Source organism: Caretta caretta, chromosome 11 (genome assembly GCF_965140235.1).
Source record: "Caretta caretta isolate rCarCar2 chromosome 11, rCarCar1.hap1, whole genome shotgun sequence".
NCBI classification, from domain to species: domain Eukaryota; kingdom Metazoa; phylum Chordata; order Testudines; family Cheloniidae; genus Caretta; species Caretta caretta.
This window is the reverse complement of record NC_134216.1, coordinates 10937007-10964838: the sequence shown is the minus strand read 5'-3', so window position 1 is coordinate 10964838 and position 27832 is coordinate 10937007. Positions and strand designations below refer to the sequence as shown.

Here is a 27832-nt window from a genome sequence, read left to right as displayed (position 1 = left end):
GTTCTAGAGGCAAGCTTATAACTCTGACTTACCTTTTTCATATTGTGATCCCTTGTAACCTGGCCTCCCCCTCTAGCAAATCAACTTCAGAAGAATAGTGGATTCATGAAGTGGAACTACTAGTAATATTTTCTTCCCAGCCTCTAGAATCATGACCCTCAGCTGGAGAGCAGCTGAGGTGTCCAATATGACCTTGAAACTCATTGTTTGCAGCTTGTAGTAGTTACATAACTTGTGCTGGCCACCTTCCTATAAACTGGTTGATACAAATAAGAAAATTTTAACAAAACAAAATTAATTGCATGTGCGGATTACATGGCTGAAGAGAGATGGGTAGAGCAAGTTTATCAGTTCTGCTATCACTTCTAATCTATTCTTTCTCTGCAGGTGACCACAGACATGTACCAGGTTTTAGCAGCCAACAGCTATCAGCTGGAATGTCGAGGGGTCGTTAAGGTAAAGGGTAAAGGAGAAATGACCACCTACTTCCTAAACGAAGGGCCACCGCTCAGTTAGCAGCAACCATGGCACAACTTTAAAAATGGTATTTGCATGGAGAAGAATTGCTGTTTAGCTCTGGACCCAAAAATACAGCGCAGTTGCATTTTTTCATGCAACGACTTTAGAGCATGGTTCTGACAAGCAAACAAACTTTAGCCACATGCCATGCAGTGCAGAAGAAAGAAAACACTGTGGATTAATTCCCAGTGGAGTGCTAAATCGACCAAAGATGCACCTCTATAGAATTCCCAGATAAAAGAAATGAATTGGAGCTTTGAAAATGATGCTGCTGCATAGGACATAAGATATTTAAATATTTATTGAAGCTACACAAAATTTTACTTGGTTGAAGGAATGTATGATTCACTACAAAGCATTATTTTGGAAAGGATTTGCACTCCTATAATGTTTCCGTTCCATACGGTCAACTCTTTCAAGTGTACCCCTATTCTTTTATTGGCTGTTTGGATAGGCTTTCAAAATTAAAAGTGACACCCACTAGTCTACACAAAAGGCCTTTCAGAACAGCATCGGTAATGTTTTTAAGTTTGAAAAAGACACCTTGCCATATAAAACTGTCCCCTTTCCCTTACATGGCTAACAGACTACTCTTCTGAATAGGACTGGTACACCTAAGATCAAGATGAGGAAACATGGCTCTGCAAACATATTTATTAAATTAAAGTCTTCTGTGCTCTTCTTTGGTATATATACACTATATCAGTTTACATGTGAAAGACTAGATGAAAACAAGAGACACTTTAGGGGGAATCCCCCTCAACTTTCTTGTTTTTGTATTTTTTATTTTGTAATATTGAAAACATGGAGATCTAACAGATATACCAAATTCTATATTTTGTAAATTATATATATTAGAAAAAAGTCTGTCCACACCAGCGTGTGGTGGGTTGTGTATATATAACCTGCAGAACTATGTAACATTCCGTGCATTATTCTCTGAATACAGACTTGGCAGTTTTCAGACTAAGAGTAAACAATCAAACAACCCTGGATGAGATTGCAGGCCGAGTCAGATGCATTTTTAAGTGAAAATTCAGAAAACCCTACAGAAATCAAGTACAATAATCATTACAAACAACTGTTCATTTCAGGATTCAAGATGCAGCTGGGGGTGATAGAGTGCAGTGAATGGAATTAGGAGGCATGATAAATAACTGAGCTGTCGAGAATATCAGACAAGCATAACAGGGAAGAGCACTAAGCAAATCTTCATCTGAAGGTAGCAAAAACTGTCACACTGGAACAAAAATAAGATCACTTTAACAATTCCTTTAAAATTATTTTCTCACAGCAGCTATTAATAGAAGCCTGATAATACAAAAAAAAAGTGTCCAAGAGACTCTAAGTGCCATTTGCCTTTACAAAGAACTATGTACTGCATTGCCAGGTTGACTATCTTGTAGCAGACATTTAATTAAATTAATGATTCACAGCTATTTTAAGAGTTAGATGATTCTGTCTTTTTAAAAAGAAGACAGATGGATAATTTGTATGTGGATTCAGGAGATCTTTAGAGTGACACAGATATCATGTTGAACATATCCTCTTACTACCGGGGGCGAGAGGGGGGGTATATGAATAATTCGCTATGATTTATGTACCTTTTTTAACTTGTAAAAAATAAACCCTTGCTATTTTATTTTTTAAAAAGCATTTTAAAGCCCTATTTTTTATATTCTATGAGGGGAGAGTTTTGATACTGAATTTGGCTATCACTAAAATGACTCATATTTTGACATTCAGTAAAGTTCTTTTAGACTCTTCTCAGGGCAAAAATTACTGTATTAACAACTTAATGATTGCACTATAGTGGTGATTTATAAAATAAGTGTTTCACTTTATTTTTTACAACAAGAGTAAGTTAAAATGCATGGGCCTGTCCTAATTAATTTACTATGTTGCTTAGCATCCAGCCATTTAAACTTGAGCTTAAATGGCACCCCTCTGATCCTTCCTTTTCCCCTTTAATAGGCCACATCCTTGAAAAGTATAGTATATTGATTTCTGTAAAACTGCCAAGTCTGCCCTTGTACTATACTTTTGCTGCTTTGCATTTTCTGATTTGCAAAATACTTTTGTTACATGGCACAATGACCACTCCCTTCCCTTCCCCCTTCTATCCCTTTCTACCACTCAGTGAGTTTCATTATCTTCATGATGTACATTCATATTTAGGTTTGCTTTTCTATTTTACTAAAGTCTGTATTCTTAACTTTTGATCAGTCTGCTGCTCCACCTTGCGCAGCTGTGTTGTCAATGATATTTCGAGTCCCCAGTATCTCTGACTGTGATTGTTGACAGTGTGTCATGATCATTTCAAGGGGTATACACACTCTTTATTTTAGCTCCTATAAAAATTGATACCGTTATGATTTCCCATGGAAATTGAAATCTATTTAAGTAATTTAAACTATATTAAACACTGTTTCACTGGTAACATGGCTTTGTTCTACGTTTTATTTAAGATCTAGCTGGCTTGTGAAGAGCCGTAATTGTGCATCAGATAATTATGCACAAATTTTAATGTTCCATATTTAAATGTAATGTAACTGATGTGTTCTGTATAGAAAACCTAGAACTCTAATTGAATGGAGTTTTGTGACCCATTGCCCAATCCAGGTTATCTACTGTGAGACTATTTAAGCACAGATCCTCTTATTTGTACTATGAACGCCCCACTATGTGTGTACTGTGTATTGAGGAACTGCCTAAGGTAAATTGGAGCCAATATCAGAAAACCTGGTTATAGCTGGCATATTTAAATAGATGCTAGTAAATCATCTTACTTTGAAATAGCTACCCTACCTACAATGCTAGAGTTTTGCTGCACATGATTTGTTTGCTTCTACTTTCAAAGTTAGCTTGTGTGACGTACAACACAATTTTAAGGAACAGACTTGTTAACATGCCTAGGCATTAGAAGGATGAGGCACTTCTGTTTAAGGGGTCAAGCTATACCTCCTAGCACTGAGAGCAAGGTTGGAATGCCACATTCTGTTACCCCGCTAACTCCCCAGGACAACTGGAAGGGGAACTAGTTTTCTTCAGAAGAACACCTAATAGCCAGATTTGCAAAGAGATTTAAGCATGTAGGTGTTTATATCCAACATTTAGGCACCACCGTTGTCCTAACACTGTCCGCGTCTGTATGGCTGCTCGTAGGCATGGGCCGAGCAACACAAGTGCTGATGCTGCCCCACAGCCAAGGAGCTTTTTCACTTTAAGTATTTATTGGAGCAAGGCCTTGAACCTGAGGCAACATCTGAACCACCACTGGTGTTGGTGTAACTCACCCCCTGAGCCCGTGTGGACAGCGCTGTGGCACCAGGAGAGCGGCTCCAGCCCCCGTGGCAGTCGTTCAGCTGACCGGAGAGCTCTCCCCCAGCAGTTGAGAGCACCTACAGCGGCAGTGTCGCCCTGCCCGCTCTCTCCCTGTGCATGCTATGGAGGAACCTGCTGATTTCAGCCTCTAGGACTTAGGTACAGCAACCTTGGAGTTCATACAATAATCTCAAAATATTAAAAAAGCTTATTGAGAGGTATAATTTTTCAAGCACTAAATGGTCAGGCCCTGGTACTGAGCATGGATTTAGATTGATTAACCTATCATGGAGAGTGATATTTTTTTTTAACTGAGTTTACTCTTTACAAGTGAAAACAAGGACAATTTAAAAAAATTAATAAAAACCATTATGATTAAATTCAAATAACCTCTATTTCCTTTGGTTATAGAATTCCTCCTGCCAGAGTAAAGATATCTTGAATCTTGCCCTGGGGGAGGGGGAAATGTGTTAGACTAGAAATCTACAATCAGTACTGTACTTGCTACATTTCCCCAGAATCTGAATTTCCCTTTTTTAATCTCAGAGGTATACAAATATTGCCATCTGCTGGAAACAAACTATTTTACACTTCAGGCAAGCCACTATGTTAACACCACTTTTCTTTAAACAACCAAAACCAAACATAGCATCATAAAAATCAGAGATAGTAGAATTTGCTAAGGAGAGGGCATGCTGTATCCAATACTTACCTGATACTAGGAATTCTCTCAGCTAAAGTGACCAAAAGCAGCTGAAGGAAACCAAAAAACCCATGTCACTTTTTTCTAGCTAACTCATTAGACAAGAGTGAGTTTTTTTGTAATGTGAACAACTTATAGCTTGGTTGTGATGACTTCATCTTGAAAGTGCTTTCTGAACATTAATTCACAGAAAAAAAGTCCAATTAGACCCCAAATTCCAAGATAATCTTCCTGCCCATGCATGACTCTTCCCTTTTGTCTACATATCAGTGTTTTTTGTCTAGCCTAATGTTTGTATGCCAAGAAACAGCTTCCACCACTTCTCCTGGAAGGTTATTCTCTAGCCTAATCCATCTCATTGTCAGGAAGTTTTTCAGGATCTTGAGCCTACATTTTCCTTGTCTTAATTTTGTCCCATCATGAATAATTATATCCTCTCAATATATTATCCAATCTCTCTTACACTTAACAATTGGGTCAATGGAGCTGCGTACGTGATGAATACAATTTCATATGTAAAACCCCTGTAAAATCACTTAGAGATGGCGAAGTTTACAGATTTTTTTGTCCCAATTATGCAGATGGATCCACACAAGCAGACCCCTATTGAAATTACTGGGGATTCTAGAAGCAGATTCCTGTGCCCTTATGGATCTAATTGCAGGATCAGAGTACTGCTGGGGCTTTCTTCCGCGATCACTAAAAAAAAAAAAATAAAAGTAAAATGTCTCTGCAACGCATTCAATTATGCAAAACCACTAATACTACTAGCATTCACACATGCATTTTTACAATGGGTGACTGATACACAAACATGTTGCTTTCCTGCTGTTATAGTCTTGCCAAGTGCCAAGCCAAAAGAGCGTATGTTTAGTGTTTGTAAATGTTAATTCATATCTACTTAATAGATAATCAGGGATTCAAAAAAGCAGTTCTGGGGGAGGGGGGGGGGTGAGAAGCCTAAACAGATGTCATTTCTTTGCTAAAGAAACTACTGATTATTAAAGATACAGCAATGGGTGATGAATAACCTCACCATTTAAAAAAACCTGACAGAACACTTGTTTTAAAGTCTCTCTCTCCTCAGTCATTTGATGCAGAGAAAATGAGTTCTTTAGGACAAAAAAGTGATTGGATTGAACCTGATACATTACCAACTACATACTCAAACTTCCACAAAAAAAAAACAAAAAACCAAAAACTGTATTTTCCTAGAGACTTTTGATATTATTCTACATTTTATGCACATTTGGGTAGTTAACCTACTAAAGATGGCTAGAAAAAGCACAAAACAGAGAGGGCTGGTTATTGTTCAGTGCCTGAGAAAAGGCTGGTTGCTGGAGAGAAAAAAGAAAAAACAAAAAAAATTTAACCATCTGTACGAGAGATGCTTAAAAGTTTCACATTTTTATTCAGGTATTTAAAAAAAAGAAATCAATGAAAAAATACCACACAGTACCATGAAAGGGGTCAGGAAACACACAGGGAAACAATAATAAACAAAACTACGTGTGTTTTAAAAAGCTCTCGTGAGGCATTTGAACATTCCTAATTAATCAAATTTGAATGGACTCAAGTTTTGTTTATTTTCATTCTTTTTGCATATACTGGATCCAGTCTGCCTCAGAGCTTAACCTCTAATAGGACGCTGAGTGGCCTCAGCTTCCACTGATGTCCCACTGAATGCACCCAGCACCTATCAGAATCAGGCCCTTTTCCTTGCACAACTCCAATTTGAATCAGACTTGGACTGTAACCAGTACAGAATCTGTCCTCATGAACCTGATCCAACATCTAGTGAAGTCAATGGAATGTCTCGTTGACTTCAGTGAGTACTGGATGAGATCCAGTGGGCACAGTCTTGGCCCCACTAAGTCAAGGGAAATTTTGCCATTGACTTCAGTGGCTCAGTGGCCCATAACAGGGTGCATTTTCCAAACCCGTGCATAGAAAAAGTTCAAATATTCTAACTACTCACATGAAGTTTGTGCATAAAAACAGTTCTGGACATCTTCTAATATGTATTACTAGCTTACATGTTTAGTAATGAATTTGTGAGGAACTGTCACAGCTGGAGAGTAGACATTATCTCTTCACTGTAAATTGTGATTTTTTCAACAAGCATAGTTAAAATCTGTCTGACAGTTGTATTTGCTCATTACATCTGTTAAATCAGCAGTTTGTTTATGCCACTAGTAACAGTAATGGCTCTAGATGTTACAGCAAGGGAGAACATCCTTTGAAAAGTAGGGGTAAAGAAAGAAGATTAAAAGGAAAAACAGACACTTGCAAGACTTCTCAGACTGATACATCAGCAGCCACTGACAGGGCAGAAAAGCCTACATCTGCATAAGGACACAAGACTGGAACAAAGAGGTACTTCCTAATAGCATTTTTAGTACTACAACTGAGGTGAACTGAGTAGTGGTAGAAGAACTATTTTAGACCTTCCAACAGAGCAGGTTTATAATGCTAATTGTTCAGTTTCCTGATAATGAGCTAAAAGCACTATCTTGCAAACAGTTTATTCATTAACTGCAGAAGTTACAAATACCAAGCCCAATCCTGCAACCCACGTTCATGTAAGTATTCAATACACATGCTAGTATTCCCATTGACTTGCATTGGGCTGCTTCCATAAGTAACCTGTACAATTACTTCTTCATGACCTCTTTTTTCCCCAACAAGAAGCAACTCCAATTTCCTCTGGGTGAAATTCACTCAAGACCTAAGCACCATTAAATTCATCAGAACTAGGCTTAAGAGGGAGCTGCACTCAATCAAGTCAATGGGAGGTTTTCTACTGACTTCTCTGGGAGTCGGATTGGGTCCTAAATGTATCAGCATAACAAATTAAAGTTCCCGAGTGATTTTTGCACATTTTTTTAAAACAAAAAAACCCCCAAAGCCAAAAAAACCCCCAGAATTTTTGGCTTAAGGGAGTGTGTTGAAAAGATGAAAGCTTTAGTTTGTACTAAACACACAATATCCATATTTCAAACCCCAAGTTTAAAACAGTGAAAGATTTATTTGGGTGTTTCAGGTGTCCTGATTTCAAAAGGTGCACTGCAATCTAATGGAACATGTGTTGTTTGGCAGTGGGTAGTCTCAGCTGTTTAAAACTAAGGGTTTAACTAACATTATTGAAATCCTTGTATTCCTGCAGGTACGCCTCTTCCTGTGTTTAAATTTCAAATCTTCCTCCTTCCTTTCCTTCCCACACTGCCCCAAAATACCAACAAAATTGTCATAATGGGAACATACAAGACCAAACAAATGCATCCCCATTCTATTTGCTGGATGAATAAAACAAATAATAAAAAGGTTCAAAGGCAAAGCACTCCCCTGCAACAATTATCTTAGATCCCACATGCACCAAGATATTTTCAGCCTCTTAATTACATAGGTCTTAGAAAGAGATTATAATAAAGAGTGCATCAAAAAATACATACCACTGCTGTTCATTTAGGACTGATTCCATTCTCTGTAAATTACCTTGGTCTTGGGCACCTGGTTCCCCTTCATAGAATATCAGGGTTGGAAGGGACCTCAGGAGGTCATCTAGTCCAACCCCCTGCTCAAAAGCAGGACCAATCCCCAATTAAATCATCCCAGCCAGGGCTCCGTCAAGCCTGACCTTAAAAACTTCTAAGGAAGGAGATTCCACCACCTCCCTAGGCAACGCATTCCAGTGTTTCACCACCCTCCTAGTGAAAAAGTTTTTCCTAATATCCAACCTAAACCTCCCCCACTGCAACTTGAGACCATTACTCCTTGTCCTGTCCTCTTCTACCACTGAGAATAGTCTAGAACCATTCTCTCTGGAACAAGGGCACACTGCTGACTCATATCCAGCTTCTCGTCCACTGTCACCCCTAGGTCCTTTTCCGCAGAACTGCTGCCTAGCCATTCGGTCCCTAGTCTGTAGCTGTGCATTGGGTTCTTCGGTCCTAAGTGCAGGACCCTGCACTTATCCTTATTGAACCTCATCAGATTTCTTTTGGCCCAAACCTCCAATTTGTCTAGGTCCCTCTGTATCCTATCCCTGCCCTCCAGCGTATCTACCACTCCTCCCAGTTTAGTATCATCCGCAAATTTGCTGAGAGTGCAATCCACACCATCCTCCAGATCATTTATGAAGATATTGAACAAAACCAGCCCCAGGACCGACCCCTGGGGCACTCCACTTGACACCGGCTGCCAACTAGACATGGAGCCATTGATCACTACGCGTTGATCCCGACAATCTAGCCAACTTTCTACCCACCTTATAGTGCATTCATCCAGCCCATACTTCTTTAACTTGCTGACAAGAATACTGTGGGAGACCGTGTCAAAAGCTTTGCTAAAGTCAAGAAACAGTACATCCACTGCTTTCCCTTCATCCACAGAACCAGTAATCTCATCATAGAAGGCGATTAGATTAGTCAGGCATGACCTTCCCTTGGTGAATCCATGCTGACTGTTCCTGATCACTTTCCTCTCATGTAAGTGCTTCAGGATTGATTCTTTGAGGACCTGCTCCATGATTTTTCCAGGGACTGAAGTGAGGCTGACTGGCCTGTAGTTCCCAGGATCCTCCTTCTTCCCTTTTTTAAAGATTGGCACTACATTAGCCTTTTTCCAGTCATCCGGGACTTCCCCGGTTCGCCACGAGTTTTCAAAGATAATGGCCAATGGCTCTGCAATCACAACCGCCAGTTCCTTTAGCACTCTCGGATACAACTCATCCGGCCCCATGGACTTGTGCATGTCCAGCTTTTCTAAATAGTCCCTAACCACCTCTTTCTCCACAGAGGGCTGGCCATCTATTCCCCATGTTGTGATGCCCAGCGCAGCAGTCTGGGAGCTGACCTTGTTAGTGAAGACAGAGGCAAAAAAAGCACTGAGTACATTAGCTTTTTCCACATCCCCTGTCACTAGGTTGCCTCCCTCATTCATTAAGGGGCCCACACTTTCCTTGGCTTTCTTCTTGTTGCCAACATACCTGAAGAAACCTTTCTTGTTATTCTTAACATCTCTCGCTAGCTGCAGCTCCAGGTGCGATTTGGCCCTCCTGATTTCATTCCTACATGCCCGAGCAATATTTTTATACTCTTCCCTGGTCACATGTCCAACCTTCCACTTCTTGTAAGCTTCTTTTTTATGTTTAAGATCCGCTAGGATTTCACCATTAAGCCAAGCTGGTCGCCTGCCACATTTACTATTCTTTCGACACATCGGGATGGTTTGTCCCTGTAACCTCAACAGGGATTCCTTGAAATACAGCCAGCTCTCCTGCACTCCTTTCCCCTTCATGTTAGTCCCCCAGGGGATCCTACCCATCCGTTCCCTGAGGGAGTCGAAGTCTGCTTTCCTGAAGTCCAGGGTCCGTATCCTGCTGCTTACCTTTCTTCCCTGTGTCAGGATCCTGAACTCAACCAACTCATGGTCACTGCCTCCCAGATTCCCATCCACTTTTGCTTCCCCTACTAATTCTTCCCGGTTTGTGAGCAGCAGGTCAAGAAAAGCTCCCCCCCAGTTGGCTCCTCTAGCACTTGCACCAGGAAATTGTCCCCTACACTTTCCAAAAACTTCCTGGGTTGTCTATGCACCGCTGTATTGCTCTCCCAGCAGATATCAGGAAAATTAAAGTCACCCATGAGAACCAGGGCGTGCGATCTAGTAGCTTCCGCGAGCTGCCGGAAGAAAGCCTCATCCTTGACCTTGAGTAAGGTCACTTCCTTTAAAAAGAATAATAGTTGTTCCCAGTCTAGGTATTTCTTCTCTGCTTTCTGCTTGATTGCCAATAAATTACTGAAGAGAACATTTTAGGTGGGGACCGCCTACAGAGATCTGATGAGTAACATTTTATAGTAAAGCAGAACATCACTAATCGCCAAGCCTAGTAATGCTCACAAGCAATGTGGAAGCCCTCCTGCTATTAAAACTTGAGCAAACTATATTAAAATATATTTCCCAGTGTACTATAAAGCACTGGAAATAATTAACACAAAATAGGATTGTGAAAATAAATAGAATGCAATGTAATGGCCTTGATTGTTCATCTGCTAATTAATTCACAAACTCTGGGACTCTACAAAGATGTCCCAGCCACTAATACAAATTAATGAGGTTTGACTCCAATTCAGTAAAATGTAAAGCTACCAGAACCAACAAAATCCCTGGATCCAAAAAGGATTTTTTTTAACTCAGTTTATGTTTGTTGGAAATAAGCTTACCACCTATATATATATATATAGCCTATATGCTAAATTAAGTTTCAGCTATTAATCCATCTCATAAAATGCATAGAGAGACACAAGCAATATCTCAAACAGGTTGCAAATCAATGTCTGTTTACCCACCTGTCAACTTCTTTTCAAAATTCTAGTGTTCAAATAGAGGAGGAGAGCAAGAATCATGGGCCAAAAGACAGAATTTTAGGTTATTTACTTAAATAAAACTTGTCCATAAAGGTCACTTTCAAAAGATCATTAAAAGCAAATTATACAGAGAAAAATATTTACCAAGATTTATAGTTAATTCAGGACTAGATGGAAGGCCACTGGGACCAAGGAGCTAATCCCCATAAACAGATGGTTTCCAGGTTAGGCTTTAATTAAGAAAACACATACACACATCCCATTAAATTTAATGTGCAATCCAATATTCTCACATTTAGTAACTCACTCATTCCAATCTAGTCTGTTATTATGCAATAGCATCTTTGTATTCAGCCTATACTACTGCCTCACAAAGGCAAAACTGATTTTGGAATTGGAACGCTCACTTGATATGCAGAACATGCCCTATATATACACACATCTTTGCCATTATCATACTTTTGAAGGAGGCTTTTTCCTGCTATCAGTCAAGTTCTCCAAACTTTTATTTGTCCTCAAGGGACAATTCTCTGCATGGAAAAGGACCCATTTTCCTCTACTAATCCTGTATTCTTTGTGTCTTCAGTCTTCAATGAGGATAAGTCTAAATTCTCAAGTCACAAACGTCCACAGGCATCTTACGTTGATCTTTAAAAACAAAAAAACAAACAAAAAAAAACAACCACCAACTTCTTCTTTTGGAGAAAAGCTTTTCATTCCTGAGAGGGAACCATGGGTGGACCAAGACTGCCTTGGGACATCCCAGGACTTGGGTCAGACATTGTAATCAGGGGACTTCCCTTGTGGTTGTCTTAGTCGTATTTGTAATGCTGAAAACGCTCCCACTGTCACATGGAAGAAGAGCTGCCAGAGATTGCGCAGTTCATACAGATACATGTTACATAGGCAAATTAAACCAAAAGTCAGGAAAGATTTGACATTCCGCCAGCTTGTGCAATATAAAAATAAGTAACACTGCAAAGAAGAAAACACAAAGTCTGATTAGTGCATTGAAAATTACTTCTGCTAACAAAATCACACTGAACTTCCAGGTAGATACAGAAATGAACCATGTGGAACTGTTGTTGTTGTTTTTTAGCTGAGTAGGTAAATGTGGTACTAAATTAAGTGGGTATTCAGGAGTAAACAGTGCTCAGCATCAGAAGAAATTAAATTTTGCTTCCATTATTCTCTTTTCAAGGAAGATTTCTTCATCATATTTGCTCATTATCAATAACGAAAGGGGCAATGGAAACAAATGTTTTGGCTTGTGTATGCCACTTAGGCAACGCACAAGAAACCTAAGCCTCCTTAAGTCCCTGGCTGGATGGAATCCATCAGCATTGGGGAGTCAATATAGGTGTAAAGCTGGTATACTGGCTCCTTGGTCTCACTCCTTGTAGTCACTAGCATAGGGAGTGGGGGACACCCCAGCTATCCCCGGGTGGCACAAGTTAGAACAGATCTCAGGCTGCTTAACCTGCAATGGGATGAGAGCAGGAAAATCAGGCAGCTGTACATAGCCCCCATGCTCTACTTTACCCAGCACATGCAGCTTCCCTTTGTACACGCCCCAATCCTTAAAAGGTGGTAGGATTACTGTGGGGATTCAAATGCATATTTACATTCTGGCTTCACAAATGTAAGTCAGTAGGAGGAGAAAAAGAGTAGAAGGAGAACACGCTACGGAGAGGAGTCTTAAGAGGACAACCTCAGTTCATCCCAAGTTTCTTTTCTTCACAAAACATTCTTCAAAGTCCAAATCCTTTATTCCATTACATCTGGGAATCTCAGGTCTGATAAAATTACATTGTTTTTCACAAATGCCTTCCTCCTCTCCCACTTCCACAACTCACTGCTCCATTTCCTGACTTTAGCTCCCACATCTACTCCTCTTCTTGTTCTCCATCTGTGCCCATTCCTCCTCCAAAGAGACTGCTTTGTTCTCACCTCAGCTGCATGTTGACCAATGCCTTCTGATCTTTGATGCTCCCTTGAATCTTCTGCATGGCTGCTATTTAAAGCAGCAGGGCAGAGGATGCCATGGCTCATCAAGGACCCACAGAACAAAGACAGCATGCAGCTGTGCTAAAATAAAACAAAGTCACTTCAAAGTAGGGAATCGTGGGGGGGAAGGAGGGGGAGTTTTCAGGAGTGAAAGCAAGCAAGCAAAAGCAGAAAATACCAAGGGATCCTGCAAAAGGAACAGCACAAGAGAGACTTCTTCCCAAACAGGGACAACTCTGGTGAAAATCAAGAAGCTATTAAGATACAGGCTATTATAAAAATGCATTGAGTTCATACCACCAAACTCATTTGATTGAGGACTCTAGATCAATATCAAGCCATGCATTCAATGGTCAGGGTTGATGCTGATCTAAGTGGCTTTTCTTTAAAAAGGAAGAATTGTTTTAAAAAAATCTTTATGCTACTTGTTTACTTTTTGCATTTCTCTCATGTGGTACAATAAAGACTTGTACTTTTATTTCTAGATCAACAAGGTGGGTGAGGTAATATCTTATTGGACCAACTTCAGTTCGTGAGAGAGACAAGCTTTAGAGCTATACAGAGCTCTTCCTCAGGTCTGGGAAAGGAACTCAGAGTGTCACAGCTAAATACAAGGTCGAACAGATAGTTTAGTATAAGTAGTTAGCACATATTCTAACCATTCAAGGTGAAGTGGCCCATGAACACCCCTGTAGTCATAGGACAAAAAGGGGAGTTAGTGGGTTCCAGATTGTTGAAATAAGCCATAAATCTAGTGTCTTTATTAAGATCATGATTTCAGTGTCTAGCAAAGTTGTGAATTTAAGCTCCCACTTTTGAAAGTGTTGTGCAGGTTTTCTTTGAGGATGACACCTAATAAGTCAGATACAGAGTGATCACTTTGTGAAAAGTGTTCACCCACCGGTGATATGGTGTTTTTGTCTTTTATCATCTTCTTCTATGAGTTTATTCGAGACTGTAGTGATTGGTTTCACTCACACGATTGTTATGGGGGCATTTAAGTGCACTGGATGAGATACACCCCATGTTGTGATAGGCATGCATAGAACCCCTGGATCTTGAAAGGTGTGTTGTGGGGGTGATGATCATTGTAGCAGTGGAGATATGTCTGCAGATTTTGCATATGTTGTTCTGGCAGAGCCTGGTGCTGCTTTGAGATGATGTCCTGGTCTGTGGGGAGCTTGTTTCTGATAATGAGCTTGGAGAGGTTAGGGGGTTGTTAGAAGAATAGAAATAAACCCCCTCCAACTACACACCCATAGTTGTCATCATCCAACACTGGAACCCACACGGAGGTATCAAACAACATCTTTCCTGAACCCTCTCTTCTGGTCTTGTCTCTCTCACCAATAGAAGTTGGTCCAATAAAAGATATTACCTCACCCACCTTGTCTCTCTAATATACTGGGACTGACAGGGTTACAACTATACTGCATACTTTTATTTCTACTCATTTTCCTAGAATCACAGAACCGGAAGGGACCTCCAGAGGTCACCTAGTCCAGTCCCCTACACTCAAAGCAGGACTAATTATCTAGACCATTCCTGACAAGTGTTTGTCCAACCTGGCCTTAAAAATCTCCAAAGATGGAGATTCCACAACCTCCCTAGGCAATTTATTCCAGTGTTTAACCACCCTAACAGTTAGGAAGTTTCTCCTAATGTCCAACCTAAATCTCCCTTGCTACAATTTAAGCCCATTGCTTCTTGTCCTATCCTCAGAGGTTAAGAAAAATAATTTTTCTTCCTCCTCCTTGTAACAACCTTTTACACACTTGAAAACTTATGTCCCCTCACAGTCTTCTCTTTTCCAGACTAAACCTAATTTTTTCAACCTTCCCTCATAGGTCATGTTTTCTAGACCTTTAATAATTTTTCTTGCATTTCCCTAGTTGGTTTATGAGAAGGTCATGCGAGACAGTATCAAAAGCTTTACTAAAATCAAGATATACCACATCTACTGCTTCCCCCCATTCACAAGGCTTGTTACCCTGTCAAAGAAAGCTATCAGGTTGGTTTGAGACTATTTGTTTTTGACAAATCCATGCTATTACTTATCACCTTATTATCTTCTAGATGTTTGCAAATTGATTGCTTAATTATTTGTTCCATTATCTTTCCGGGTACAGAAGTTAAGCTGACTGGTCTGTAATTTCCTGGGTTGTCCTTACTTCCCTTTTTATAGTTTGGCACTATATTTGCCCTTTTCCGGTCTTCTGGAATCTCTCCAGTCTTCCATGACTTCTCAAAGATAATCGCTTATGGCTCAGATATCTCCTTAGTCAGCTCCTTGAGTATTCTAGGAAGCATTTCATCAGGACCTGGTGACTTGAAGACATCTAATTTGTCCAAGTAATTTTTAACTTGTTCTTTCCCTATTTTAGCATCTTCTGATCCTACCTCATTTTCTCTGGCATTCACGATGTTAGATGTCCAATCACCACCAACCTTCTTGGTGAAAACCGAAACAAAGAAGTCATTAAGCACCTCTGCCATTTCCACATTTTCTATTATTTTTTCCCCCTCATTGAGTAACGGGCCTACCCTGTCCTTGGTCTTCCTTTTGCTTCTAATGTATTTGTAGAATGTTTTCTTGTTATCCTTTATGTCTCTGGTTAGTTTGATCTTGTTTTGAGCCTTGGTCTTTCTAATTTTGTCCCTACCTACTTGTAGTATTTGTTTATATTCATCCTTTGTAATTGACCTAGTTTCCACTTTTTGTAGGACTCTTTTTTGATTTTTAGATCATTGAAGATCTCCTGGTTAAGCCAGGGTGGTCTCTTACCATAATTCCTATCATTCCTATGCAGTGGGATAGTTTCCTCTTGTGCCCTTAATAATGTCTCTTTGAAAAACTGCCAACTGTCTTCTATTGTTTTCCACTTTCAGTTCTCCTGTACTAGGAGAAATCTGGTTGCAAACAGGTGCAAGAGGATGTTTTGTAAAAAGCCTATTTGTACAGTACCTACCTTTTGGCTAATTTTACCGAGTTTAGTTCTTTCTTAAAAAGGTACATTCCCATAGGTACTATTTTCATTCACTCTCTTCTCCGTAATACACTCAGCTTCTGGACAAACTTCTCTTTTCTCCATTTCCATTTGCCATGTGCCCTACCTTCGGGATTTCTACAGTACTCACCATCACAGTAACTTAGCACTATTCACTGCCTTAATTGTTATTAGCATTACGATACTGACAGATAGTGGTAGTATTTATTTTTTAAGTTTCTCCAAGGAAAGTCAGGAATTATGTGATTGCTTCTGGATAATATAATTTACTGGGTTATTTTTTATTCTGTTGGACATTTTGCTAACTTGTTGCTCTATCTTAGATACTTTTAGTGCCCATCACCATAGCGTCTGGGCCCCTTTATTAAGGCATCTGTTTATCCTCCCTATGAAACAGAACAAAAATAGTCCAGAGTAAAAGTAGGGTCAAGAGAACAGCTTGGCTTCCTCTGAACATGTGGAGTATCTTCGAATACAGCACCTAACAACTATTTTTGGGGAGGGTTCTAAAAGTTATATTTAAAGGGCAATTAACATGTACCAGTAAATCAGTGATTAGAATCTAGCTCATTTCATGAAATCACCTCGCCATTGTGATAAAACCTGAAGAGCTGAGTGTGACAGCTTCAAAGAACAGAGTAAGCCATCAGGATGTGCTTCTCTGAAATGATCAATGAAAACAAAGGATTTAAAAATAGGATGACAAATGTAGTAACTACATTTAATAATGTAAATGGGCTTTTTGATCAAGGCTCCATAAACTTGGAGGCTTTTACTCAAGTTTCGTTGCCTTACTGTATGTGCAGAGCTGAATTTTTCAGCAATCCCTATCCTACTTCGAGATGGGGAGAAAATTGCCACTTACAAAACAGCAGCAGTCAAAAGGCCAAGGCACTGTGATTTTAACAGGTCACTAACAAGCAATGTAATGAAAATCTTGTGTTGGTTCGTTTTAAGGGAACTGTTTTGCATGGCAATTACAGAATATGCTTTTGTGTAGAAGGCTTCCCTATGTTACTACAGAGAAAGAAAGCTTTTATACCTATTAAGAAATGGCTTGAGGTCAGTTCTTGAGACTTATAGTTAGGGAAAACTGAGACTTCAAAGGAGGTTACAAGATTGTGGAGCGAGCCAGAATAATGCAAAGCAGACCAGATAAGATTTCAGACACTAGATTTAATTTTACACTATTGGGATAGAAACTTTTGGTTTTCTTGGCTGTATTATTGATTCCCTCACCCCTCAGTTACTTTTCTTTCTGAATATTACAGTGCTGCTCCTTCAAAGTTGCAGCACTGAGAGACAAACTAAAGATTTTTTGAGTCTGGCTGGAGCTGGGAAATCAGAGCCAAATCTTGGATTCATGAGCAAACTGGACTCAGGAAAATGAAAAATACAAGTTTTTTCTTGGAAATGCATATCTGAGGATTGACATATACAATATCAAATGTGCCTAAAAATCAGAATTAATATAGCAAAATGGAACAAATCCAATATAGCAACTGCAAGTAGTTCAGGGATATTCTTGACCACACTATCTATGTGAGTTTTACATTATTAGATTTGCATTTAAAGAACAAACAGAAATGCTGATCACACCTGCTTGAGGAGTAGGAGATTTTAGAGAACGTATGGTAACGTATGGTAAAGTGTCCAGTTTTGGGCCCCACACTACAAGAAGGATGTGGATAAATTGGAGAGAGTCCAGCAAAGGGCAACAAAAATGATTAGGGGTCTGGAACACATGACTTATGAGGAGAGGCTGAGGGAACTGGGATTGTTTAGTCTGCAGAAGAGAAGAATGAGGGGGCATTTGATAGCTGCTTTCAACTACCTGAGAGGTGGTTCCAGAGAGGATGGTTCTAGACTATTCTCAGTGGTAGAAGAGGACAGGACAAGGAGTAATGGTCTCAAGTTGCAGTGGGGGAGGTTTAGGTTGGATATTAGGAAAAACTTTTTCACTAGGAGGGTGGTGAAACACTGGAATGCGTTACCTAGGGAGGTGGTAGAATCTCCTTCCTTAGAAGTTTTTAAGGTCAGGCTTGACAAAGCCCTGGCTGGGATGATTTAATTGGGGATTGGTCCTGCTTTGAGCAGGGGGTTGGACTAGATGACCTCCTGAGGTCCCTTCCAACCCTGATATTCTATGATTCTATGATTGCCAGGGAGGGACCCTTCATACTAAAGCTGAAACAGCTGATTCTGAAGTTGTTTTAGGGCCTTGTTTTTTTCCTTCATCTGCCTAAAAACTACTCATAGCTACTGCATTTTGTTTTTAAGTTGGATACATCCTGTATATTATTATTTTGAGTCTTGGTTTGCCAGTCAATGATACCGATATATTGCTGATATCTATTATAAGGCTCTGAAGAATTTTGTTTTGCATGGCTGAATTCTGCTTGGACTCTTGGTAGTTAGGATTACATAACTAGAATTCTAGATCTAGAGGGAGCAGCTACATTTCAAACCCAGAGATTGGACACAGACACAGAGCCACACTGCATTTACTCTTTGCTAAGCAATAGTTAATAAAGTATAAGCTTTCTGGCAGCACAGTGATTAGTTTAACATGTTGGACTAAATTTCTATTCCCTTTAGGTCCAATTTTTGTCCTGTACAACTTGACTGTAACCATTTTCTTAGAAACTAATAAACTGGTTTTTTTTCTAAAGTATTAACTGAACAAAATGTAAAACATTAGGCCAGTCCTGTGGCTGAACAGCAACACAATGCGCTTTCATGCAAGATCTAGATTTAGAAATCTTAAACGTGCCATGTCATTGACACTTGATTTGGGGAGCAAAGAGAGCTAACTGCATTTTGGTAATAATGACACAGACAGATATAGTAGAGAAGTCTTGGAAATTAAATTTAGAATACTAGGAAAAGGTTTATACATCCAGAGCTTCTGGGGTCACTTTCTCGCGAACATTTCCAGTTCCATCATGCAGAAGGTCAGCAAGTATGCTGGGGGCAGGACTCCACTGTTGCAATTCATAGATGAAAAGATGATATAAAGAAGAGGGGTTCAATTTGTGAGGTATTGGGAAATTTGTGTGTGGGAAGGGCACTCTATACAAAAGGGATCGGCTCCACCTTATTCAAAATGGAACCAGACTGCTGGCACAGAAAAATAACAAGGTTTGTGGGGAGAATATTTAAGGTAGGCACTGATGAAAAATCAACAAGTGCTGAAGAGAACTCAAGTTGTAAAAAGACATCTGCTAGAGAGATGTCACTAAGGGCATGTCTACACTTACCTCCGGAGCAATCGATCCAGCGGGGGTCAATTTATCGCGTCTAGTGAAGATGCGATAAATCGACCACTGAGCACCCTCCCATCGACTCCGGTACTCCACCAGAGTGAGAGGCGGAGGCGGAGTCAACGGGAGCATCAGCAGTCGACCTACCGCAGTGAAGACACCACAGTAAGAAGCTCTAAGTACGTTGACTTCAGCTATGCTATTTTCGTAGCTGAAGTTGTGTAACTTAGACCGACCTAGCTCGCTCACCCACCGCCCCCCAGTGTAGACCAGGCCTAATACAGTAACTCCTCACTTAACGTCGTCCCGGTTAACGTTATTTTATTGTTACATTGCTGATCAATTAGAGAACATGCTTGTTTAAAGTTGTGCAATGCTCTCTTATAACGTTGTTAGGCAGCTGCCTGCTTTGTCCACTGCTCGCAGGAAGAGCAGCCCATTGGAGCTAGCTGGTGGGGGCTTAGAACCAGGGTGGGCTGGCAGCCCCCATCAGCTCCCCTAAGTTCCCTGTGCAGCAGCCACCCAGCACGCTATCAATTGCCAGGCAGTTCAGCTGTTCCTCCCCCCACTGCAGTGTGCTTCTCCTGCCCTCTGCCTTGCAGCTGCTCCCGTGAGTCTCCTGCTTGCTGTGCAGTGGATGGAGAGGGGGATAAGAGGGATGCTAATGTCAGGGTGTCCCCCTCCCACCCTCACTCCTTTACCCCATCTCCAGAGAGCAGGGCGGGGAGCACAACAGGGCTCAGGACAGAGGGAGCTTGCTGGCAGCAGCTGCTGTCTCAATTTGCTTATCTACTTAAAAAGGCAGTGTACTTAGAGTGGGGTCAGCACACTTAAAGGGGCAATGTCTATCACACACATGATGTGTCTCTCTCTGCCATGCCGTCTCCCCTCCCTCCATTCGTGCACACATTGTAGAGTGTGAGGCTACATTAACAACGTGTTAACCCTTGAGGGGCTCAGACAAGTGCTAGTTCATCATTTAGTAGTAAGGCATTCCCTGGGAAATATCCCACCGTCTTCCATCCTCTGACTTCACCACCTCCACCAAGCTTCACAATCATCAGTGCTGTGTAAAGTATTAAATTGTTTGTTTAAAACATATACTGTATGTATATATGTCTTTTGTTTAGGGAAAAAATTTCCCTGGAACCTAACCCCCCACCCTCACCCCTTTACATTAATTCTTATGGGGAAATTGGATTCGCTTAACATCGTTTCGCTTAAAGTAGCATTTTTCAGGAACATAACTACAACATTAAGCAAGGAGTTACTGTACAAAGGTTAATTGTGTCCTGTAAAAGAAAGGACAGAAACTACAGCTGAACTAGACAAGGGACAGGTTGAGATCACAGAGGTAAGTTCTGGGCCAGTTAGACTGGTGCCAGAGCAAAAATAATAGGTACATGGCCAAAAATAGAAACTATAAATGTCAAGGTACTATATCAATGCATAACTCTTAAAGAGCCAACCTAGGTAAATTAGAATATCAGGCAATAGAAAAGGACCTTGACAAAATGGGTATTCCTGAAATGTGGTGGAAGGCAAATATCAGTGGGGTACTGTAAATACCTCACTATTAGTTCAACGTTTAGCACTAAATTCCTATTCCATTTAGGTCCAATTTTTGGCCTGCACAACTTGACTGTAACCATTTTCTTGTAAATTAATAAACAGCAATACATGAAAGACAGATACGTTGTATGGATTGGGGAATCACACTATAGGGAAAAAATCCCAAGAATCTAGTGAGATTAAATTTCTGAGTGAAGATCATCACATAGTAGAACAAGAGCATTATTATATAAGTGCAAAGTGGCTGGAGGACTGCAAAGAAAGGGTAAAGATACAAGATAATGTATCAAGTTAGGGAGTTCTTCTATGTGGCATTAGCTGTGATCTTATTTAACATTTTTACTAATAATCTTGGAGAGGAGGAGGCCAATATGTTATGAATTTCAGAGTGGTTGCTAATCTGGGAGGAAATACAGTCACTGAGAACAGACAACAATGCAACTGGACCTAGTGGGGTTAGAAATATTATCAGAAGATACAAAAGATGTAAACTGGAAAAATGCAAGACAATGGACTTCACTACTGCTGAAAGACACCTATGGAAGGGATTGTAGTTGACAGCAATTACGTACAAGTAAGCAATGTGATACAGCAGCAAAAGAGGGCGTGAGATTTCTGACTGAACACACATTATGTTATGAAGCAGGGAGGTGATAATCCCAAAAATGACCACACTTGAAATAGTGCATTCAGTTTTGGGCTCATCATACCGGAAAGATAAGCAAAAATTAGCGGGAATTCAGCGAACAGCCATAATGATTATGAAGAGACTGTGACAACTGACTTATATGGAAAGACAGAGAGCTAATTATGTATAGTTTAGCTAAGCAACAACTAAGAGAGAAGAGAGATTTGCTAAAAATGTAACAATATATTAAAAGCACAAATACCAAAAAAAGGAGAAGAATTACTTAGTGGGACAGAAAGACTGTATAACTAGGAATAGTGAGATAACACTCAGGAGAGGAAAAGGAAGGCCGCGTAAAAGAGAAAACTTCCAGATGGTGAGATGTATTAGGCTGTGTAATAGTCATTTTGGAGAAGTGAAGGATTCCCTATCCCTTGTGACAGTTACAAGCTAACCTGGGAATAACACTGAAGGAACAAAAAACTGTATTTGTCCAGGAAGATGGAAAAAAGGGACCTAAAATGTCAGTTTCATCTTTAACTTTTATGATTCTGTGATGCTGAATCATACAGCAATCCTAATATCAGCCTCCGAAAGGAGACAAACACATCCCTATCTCTTGATAAACTAACTGGGAAAAGACAATCCCAGAAAACAATAACCCAAAATCAAGGATTTAGGCATGCATCTATGCTGTGATCTCTCATCATCACCAAAATAAGAGTAGAGGTTACCGTTAAAGTCAATCCATTCAAATATACACAATATTTAACAAAACTTGATAACATCTGTACATGACTACATAATGTTTCTATTGCAAGACTATTGCAATGTGCAGCAGGAAGAATTTACCTGATACAAGCAGGCTGCTGTTCCAAGGAAAAACGCAATGACATAACTGAAATCTTCACCCTCGTTCTGTGAAAAGAAAGCAAAAGTAAATACACAAGATATGCATGTTATACACAAATAACTTCTAGCTCTAATTAAAAATAATCCAACATACAAATTTAGAATGACCTCCTGTACCAAAACTAAACTGGAGAAATTAGAAGGCATCACTTATTTCTCTCTCTCTGGGAAGGTCAGATCCATAGAATGAAGTTAGAAGGGTCCAAAATACCCTAAAATTATTCTTGCTTACTATTTCTATTCAGCACAGCAGACACCTAATGCTGGGATTGTCAAAAGAGCCTAAGGAAGGCTCATCTGCAGCTTTGGGCACCTAGTTTCCCTAGACTAGTTTGAAATTCCCAGTCTAAATGTTGGGAACTAGAAGAAGTAACAATTTGTACAACTGTCTTAATATAACATCACCACAAAATGGAAACTGTGTAAACTGAAAAATACAAATCGTCCACTAGGGTGTGCTAAAATTCTATGTAGAAAACAATGCAGGCAAACATACATTAATGGAAGAGAGAACAAACAAAAGCATGACTATTTAATAGACAAAGATTATTCATAAACAGTTACATGGACAGTAAATTGAATTTCCTTTAAGTAGAACAATAGAAAAATGAACTTAAAATTACAGATCTTCTCACTTAAAGCTGCTTTTCCTTAAACAGACTTATTTCTTCTAATATATTCAAACAGGTTTTAATATTTTCCATAAAGCTGAGCAGAATAAATTTACATTGTCAGTGATTATTTCAGACTGCATTTTCATGCTTTTCAAACAAACATCTGCCACAATCAGAAACTTTCCCATACGAACAAGGGCGCTCATGCAATCTGTTTTTCATCAAGTGGAATTCCATTTCTAAAGGAAGCTGGTCCATTTGGAACTACAGCCCCTCTCTCTTGCGAACATGTTTAGCCTGAAGTTCTCTCATCTGTAGCTTTGGCAATAAAAAAAAAATCTGTACTTCTGCACACAAAATTTATGTCCAGGAACAGAACTTCAACAGATTATAAAAACTTTCACCTCACAGTCACAACAGAATCCAGTACAGCATAACTACCGGTTACAAAGTAATTTTGTAACCTCTAAATGAATTATTGATTAATAAGGAAAATATTCTAAATTGAGAAGGAACCTTTGTAATGAAAGATTTTTTTTCTGGAGTTAAACTTCCATTTAACATTGTGTTCGGATGGCTTCTGCCTTGACCTTTATGGATTTATTCCATGTTAATTTTAAATTCCTCTTCGTTTCACTTATTTTGAGTGGATCCAAAATGCCAGAAATTAAATACTAAACACTGTATTCCATCTGTAAATCACTATCCACCAGCTAAAGAAAATGGAACATTACTGGTTACATAGGTTAATTCTATACTGGAATATCCTTCTGCAGCTGTGTTCCTTTAGAAACAGAGTAAGTAATACAGATATTATACAATTAAAGAGGTGAAATTCTGTCTGCTATTTGTGCAACTCGGTACTGTAATTTATATTTATAAACCTAATGGCATGGTGATAAAGAATTCAGGAAATATTATTTATATGTACATAATATATAAGAAATATGATTTGTGAGGGAACAGGACATTAATTCTCAAGAAATCCCATATGAAACTGCATAATGCATTAAAAACATCCATATACCTTGGCTTTATTCTCATTTTCAGTTTGTAATAGTAACAACGACCTTGGCACAGGGCATTTTCATCAACTCCTCCCAGCCATTCATTAATCTCAGGAAAAGCCCTGGGCCTCAATTGTTAATGTTTAAATTAATATACAAGTATGTATACAGAATACAATTAGAATGCATATAGCATCTTTCATATTTTAGGTAACCAGTGCCCTTAAAAAGTGATTAAACCAACACTGATAATGCTGTGATTATGAAGGAATAGTGCATAAAGTCTTATACACCTGAATTTACTTTACTGAGACAATAAATATAACCAAAATAGTAAGATTCCCCCTACTCCTTTTGAAAGCCACCACAGGATCTTCATTTTCCACTAGGACAACCACCGTGAGAGGACCTCAGTTTAGTGTTTTTAACTGGGGCAGATACTCAGCAGTTGTCTATTGTCAGTGCTTAACTGACTTCAATGGAGCTATGACAATTTACACCACCAGAAGATGTGCCATTCTAACAGCACAGTATCCTTCATTCAGTATATATTATCAATGGCAATGTATCTTATAATGTACCAATGGTGTACAAAGAAAAACCTCTTATTCATTGCAAGGTCATGGGTCGCAATATCGAATGCAAATACATTTTAAAGGAAGTCAGTCAAGGGACAGAACTTCCCATAACCAAATACATAACTTTTCATTTTATTCTCAAAGGAACAAAGGTCCTGGTTACAAAAATGCTTCAAATACCCATGTTCCATGGTTCTTTGCTGACAATGGGCTAGACTGTCCATATTTTGAAGGCATATCATTTTGCTCAAGCATTATGCATAACAGTCACCTATGAAAAAGTGGCTTTTCAAAGTTTATCATTATGGCACGGGTTTAGAAAACAGAAGTCTATGCCCCGTACTGGTGGGTTTGCAAAAGTATCTAAGGGAGTTAGCTGCCCATCTTCCATTGATTTTCAAACTCCAGCAGGCGCCTTTGAACATCTCTTCCTGTACACACTCAATAATGGATATAGAATATTACTCCTGGGGGAATTTTGCGCCAAAAAACAAATTCTGCAAAATTCTGCATATTTTATGTGTTAAAACAACATAATATAATCACTCCCGTTTCAATTATTTTGGTAATTTATTTCAAAATACCTGTCAGCAAGTATGTTTAACAATACAGACCAAAAAAAAGATTCAGGAAATGTTTTTTGACAAATACATTCCTTACTAGATATGTTAATACAGAATGTTGAGTAATTCATTTAAACTACAATACAGAAATGTATTTTCCAGACCCCTCAGAAGCAGTGCAAAGGCTTGGGGGGAGTCAGGGATAACAGAGGAGCTGAGGAAGAGGGAAGGAGCCTGGGAGTGAACCTGGAGGGTTGTTTGGTGGGGGTGAGAGAAGTATGGAACAGTTTCTTTCTTTCTTTCTTTTTTTTTGGGTGGGGTGGAAGATTGTTAGGGAGTTGGGAGCCTCTCCCATGAGGACCCTGGCTGACCTCAAGCCTCTCCCATTCAGTCAGGCACATCTTCCACTATCTCCATGTGGCCCTGGAGCCCCCCTCCCATTCAGCCCTTGGCTCAATGCTGTCACCCCACTAGCTCCTCAGCCCATGCCCCAGGGTGTTCCCCCCAGTAGCCCTTTTGAACCCTAATCTCTGACTCCCCCAGCATCCCTGTGTGCCCCCTCTGTCATCTAACCTGGCTCCACAGGCACGCTGCTGTAATGAACGCAGCTAGCTGCTAGCTGTTACTACTGGTCAGCCGGCTGTTCTGGTGCCACTGTGGCCTCTGGTGGGCAAAAGGCAGAACTGCAGCACTTCTTGGGCAGAATGTATTTTCTGCAGGAAATAAAAAAATTCTGCGCCAGACATGAATTCTGTACATGTACTTCCCTCAGGAGTAATAATATACATATTGGGTTTGAAATCAATGGGAACATTCATGTGAATTAGGGTAGAAGGATTTGGTTCATACTGTAAACAGTTTATATGAGCTAATTTTGATTGATATTTTGCACAAACGTGGCACTTTGATTTCAGTTCTTCCCCACTACAGAGTTGTAAACATGGTACAGTACCTGCAGAAGACTTTCTATGGCATGAAACCCTCTAATTAAATTCAAAGCCCCACATAACAGGCTCAGTATAAATGAAACAATCCCTGGCAAAGTAACAGCTTCCAGTCGTTGATGAGGAGCTGCAAGAAACAGGAAAAAAATGGTATGAAATATATCAAAGCATTTTCCTTAAAGTTTAGAAAAATATAAATCTTATTTTTCAGTGACTTCTTCCTGCTCAAAAACACATAATTAAAGTTGGTAAACCTTAATGTATATATGTAAAATTCTAAAAAGAGTAAAAGATTCGATAAAATATATTTACTTCAACTAAAATATAGAACTGATGTTCCTTAATGTCTTTATTAAAGAAAAAAGAAAAGGAGTACTTGTGGCACCTTAGAGACTAACCAATTTATTTGAGCATGAGCTTTTGTGAGCTACAGCTCACTTCATCAGATGTTTACCGTGGAAACTGCAGCAGACTTTATATACACACAGAGAATATGAAACAATACCTCCTCCCACCCCACTGTCCTGCTGGTAATAGCTTATCTAAAGTGATCAGCAGGTGGGCCATTTCCAGCACAAATCCAGGTTTTCTCACTCTCCACCCCCCCACATAAATTCACTCTCCTGCTGGTGCTAGCCCATCCAAAGTGACAACTCTTTACATAGTCAAGTCGGGCTATTTCCTGCATAGATCCAGGTTTTCTCACATCCTCCCCACCCCCATACACACACAAACTCACTCTCCTGCTGGTAACAGCTCATCTAAACTGACCACTCTCCAAGTTTAAATCCAAGTTAAACCAGAACATATGGGGGGGGGGGGGGGTTAGGAAAAAACAAGAGGAAACAGGCTACCTTGCATAATGACTTAGCCACTCCCAGTCTCTATTTAAGCCTAAATTAATAGTATCCAATTTGCAAATGAATTCCAATTCAGCAGTTTCTCGCTGGAGTCTGGATTTGAAGTTTTTTTGTTTTAAGATAGCGACCTTCATGTCTGTGATTGCGTGACCAGAGAGATTCACGCAATCACAGACATGAAGGTCGCTATCTTAAAACAAAAAAACTTCAAATCCAGACTCCAGCGAGAAACTGCTGAATTGGAATTCATTTGCAAATTGGATACTATTAATTTAGGCTTAAATAGAGACTGGGGAGTGGCTAAGTCATTATGCAAGGTAGCCTGTTTCCTCTTGTTTTTTCCTAACCCCCCCCCCGCCCCCCCATATGTTCTGGTTTAACTTGGATTTAAACTTGGAGAGTGGTCAGTTTAGATGAGCTATTACCAGCAGGAGAGTGAGTTTGTGTGTGTATGGGGGTGGGGGGGATGTGAGAAAACCTGGATCTATGCAGGAAATAGCCCGACTTGACTATGTAAAGAGTTGTCACTTTGGATGGGCTAGCACCAGCAGGAGAGTGAATTTGTTGGGGGGGGGTGGAGGGTGAGAAAACCTGGATTTGTGCTGGAAATGGCCCACCTGTTGATCACTTTAGATAAGCTATTACCAGCAGGACAGTGGGGTGGGAGGAGGTATTGTTTCATATTCTCTGTGTGTATATAAAGTCTGCTGCAGTTTCCACGGTAAACATCTGATGAAGTGAGCTGTAGCTCACGAAAGCTCATGCTCAAATAAATTGGTTAGTCTCTAAGGTGCCACAAGTACTCCTTTTCTTTTTGCGAATACAGACTAACACGGCTGTTCCTCTGAAACCTTTGTTAAAGAAGAAATTTAACTTGAGATATCCAGTACGGTGCTGAAGACTGCTCAAACATGCCACTAAATCAATACCCAATAATGTACTTGCTGGTAAAATTTGTCCCAAAT

At 39.8% G+C, this 27832-nt stretch overlaps 2 protein-coding genes across 7 annotated transcripts in view; one reads left to right on the top strand and one right to left on the bottom strand.

The window, feature by feature from the left end:
- The window catches only part of ADCY5 (adenylate cyclase 5), a 345212-nt gene extending 342253 nt beyond the window's left edge, over positions 1-2959 (top strand). Inside the window, exon 21 of the mRNA XM_048869060.2 lies at positions 388-2959. Within this exon, the coding sequence (XP_048725017.1) occupies positions 388-516 (129 nt within the window). The 3' untranslated portion in view covers positions 517-2959. The remainder of the gene's footprint in view (positions 1-387) is intronic.
- The window catches only part of SEC22A (SEC22 homolog A, vesicle trafficking protein), a 49103-nt gene continuing 22554 nt past the window's right edge, over positions 1284-27832 (bottom strand). For 3 of the 6 annotated variants that reach the window (XM_048869071.2, XM_048869073.2, XM_048869074.1), the window contains 4 exons: positions 26016-26134; positions 22242-22307; positions 12862-12999; positions 10964-11886 (listed from right to left, as the gene is read on the bottom strand). In XM_048869071.2, coding sequence (XP_048725028.1) covers positions 11686-11886; positions 12862-12999; positions 22242-22307; positions 26016-26134 — 524 coding nt within the window. In that variant the 3' untranslated portion in view covers positions 10964-11685. Of the gene's footprint in view, positions 5246-10963; positions 11887-12861; positions 13000-22241; positions 22308-26015; positions 26135-27832 lie in introns of those variants that run through there. The other 3 variants (XR_007359103.2, XM_048869077.2, XM_048869076.2) reach the window with 3 other exon arrangements.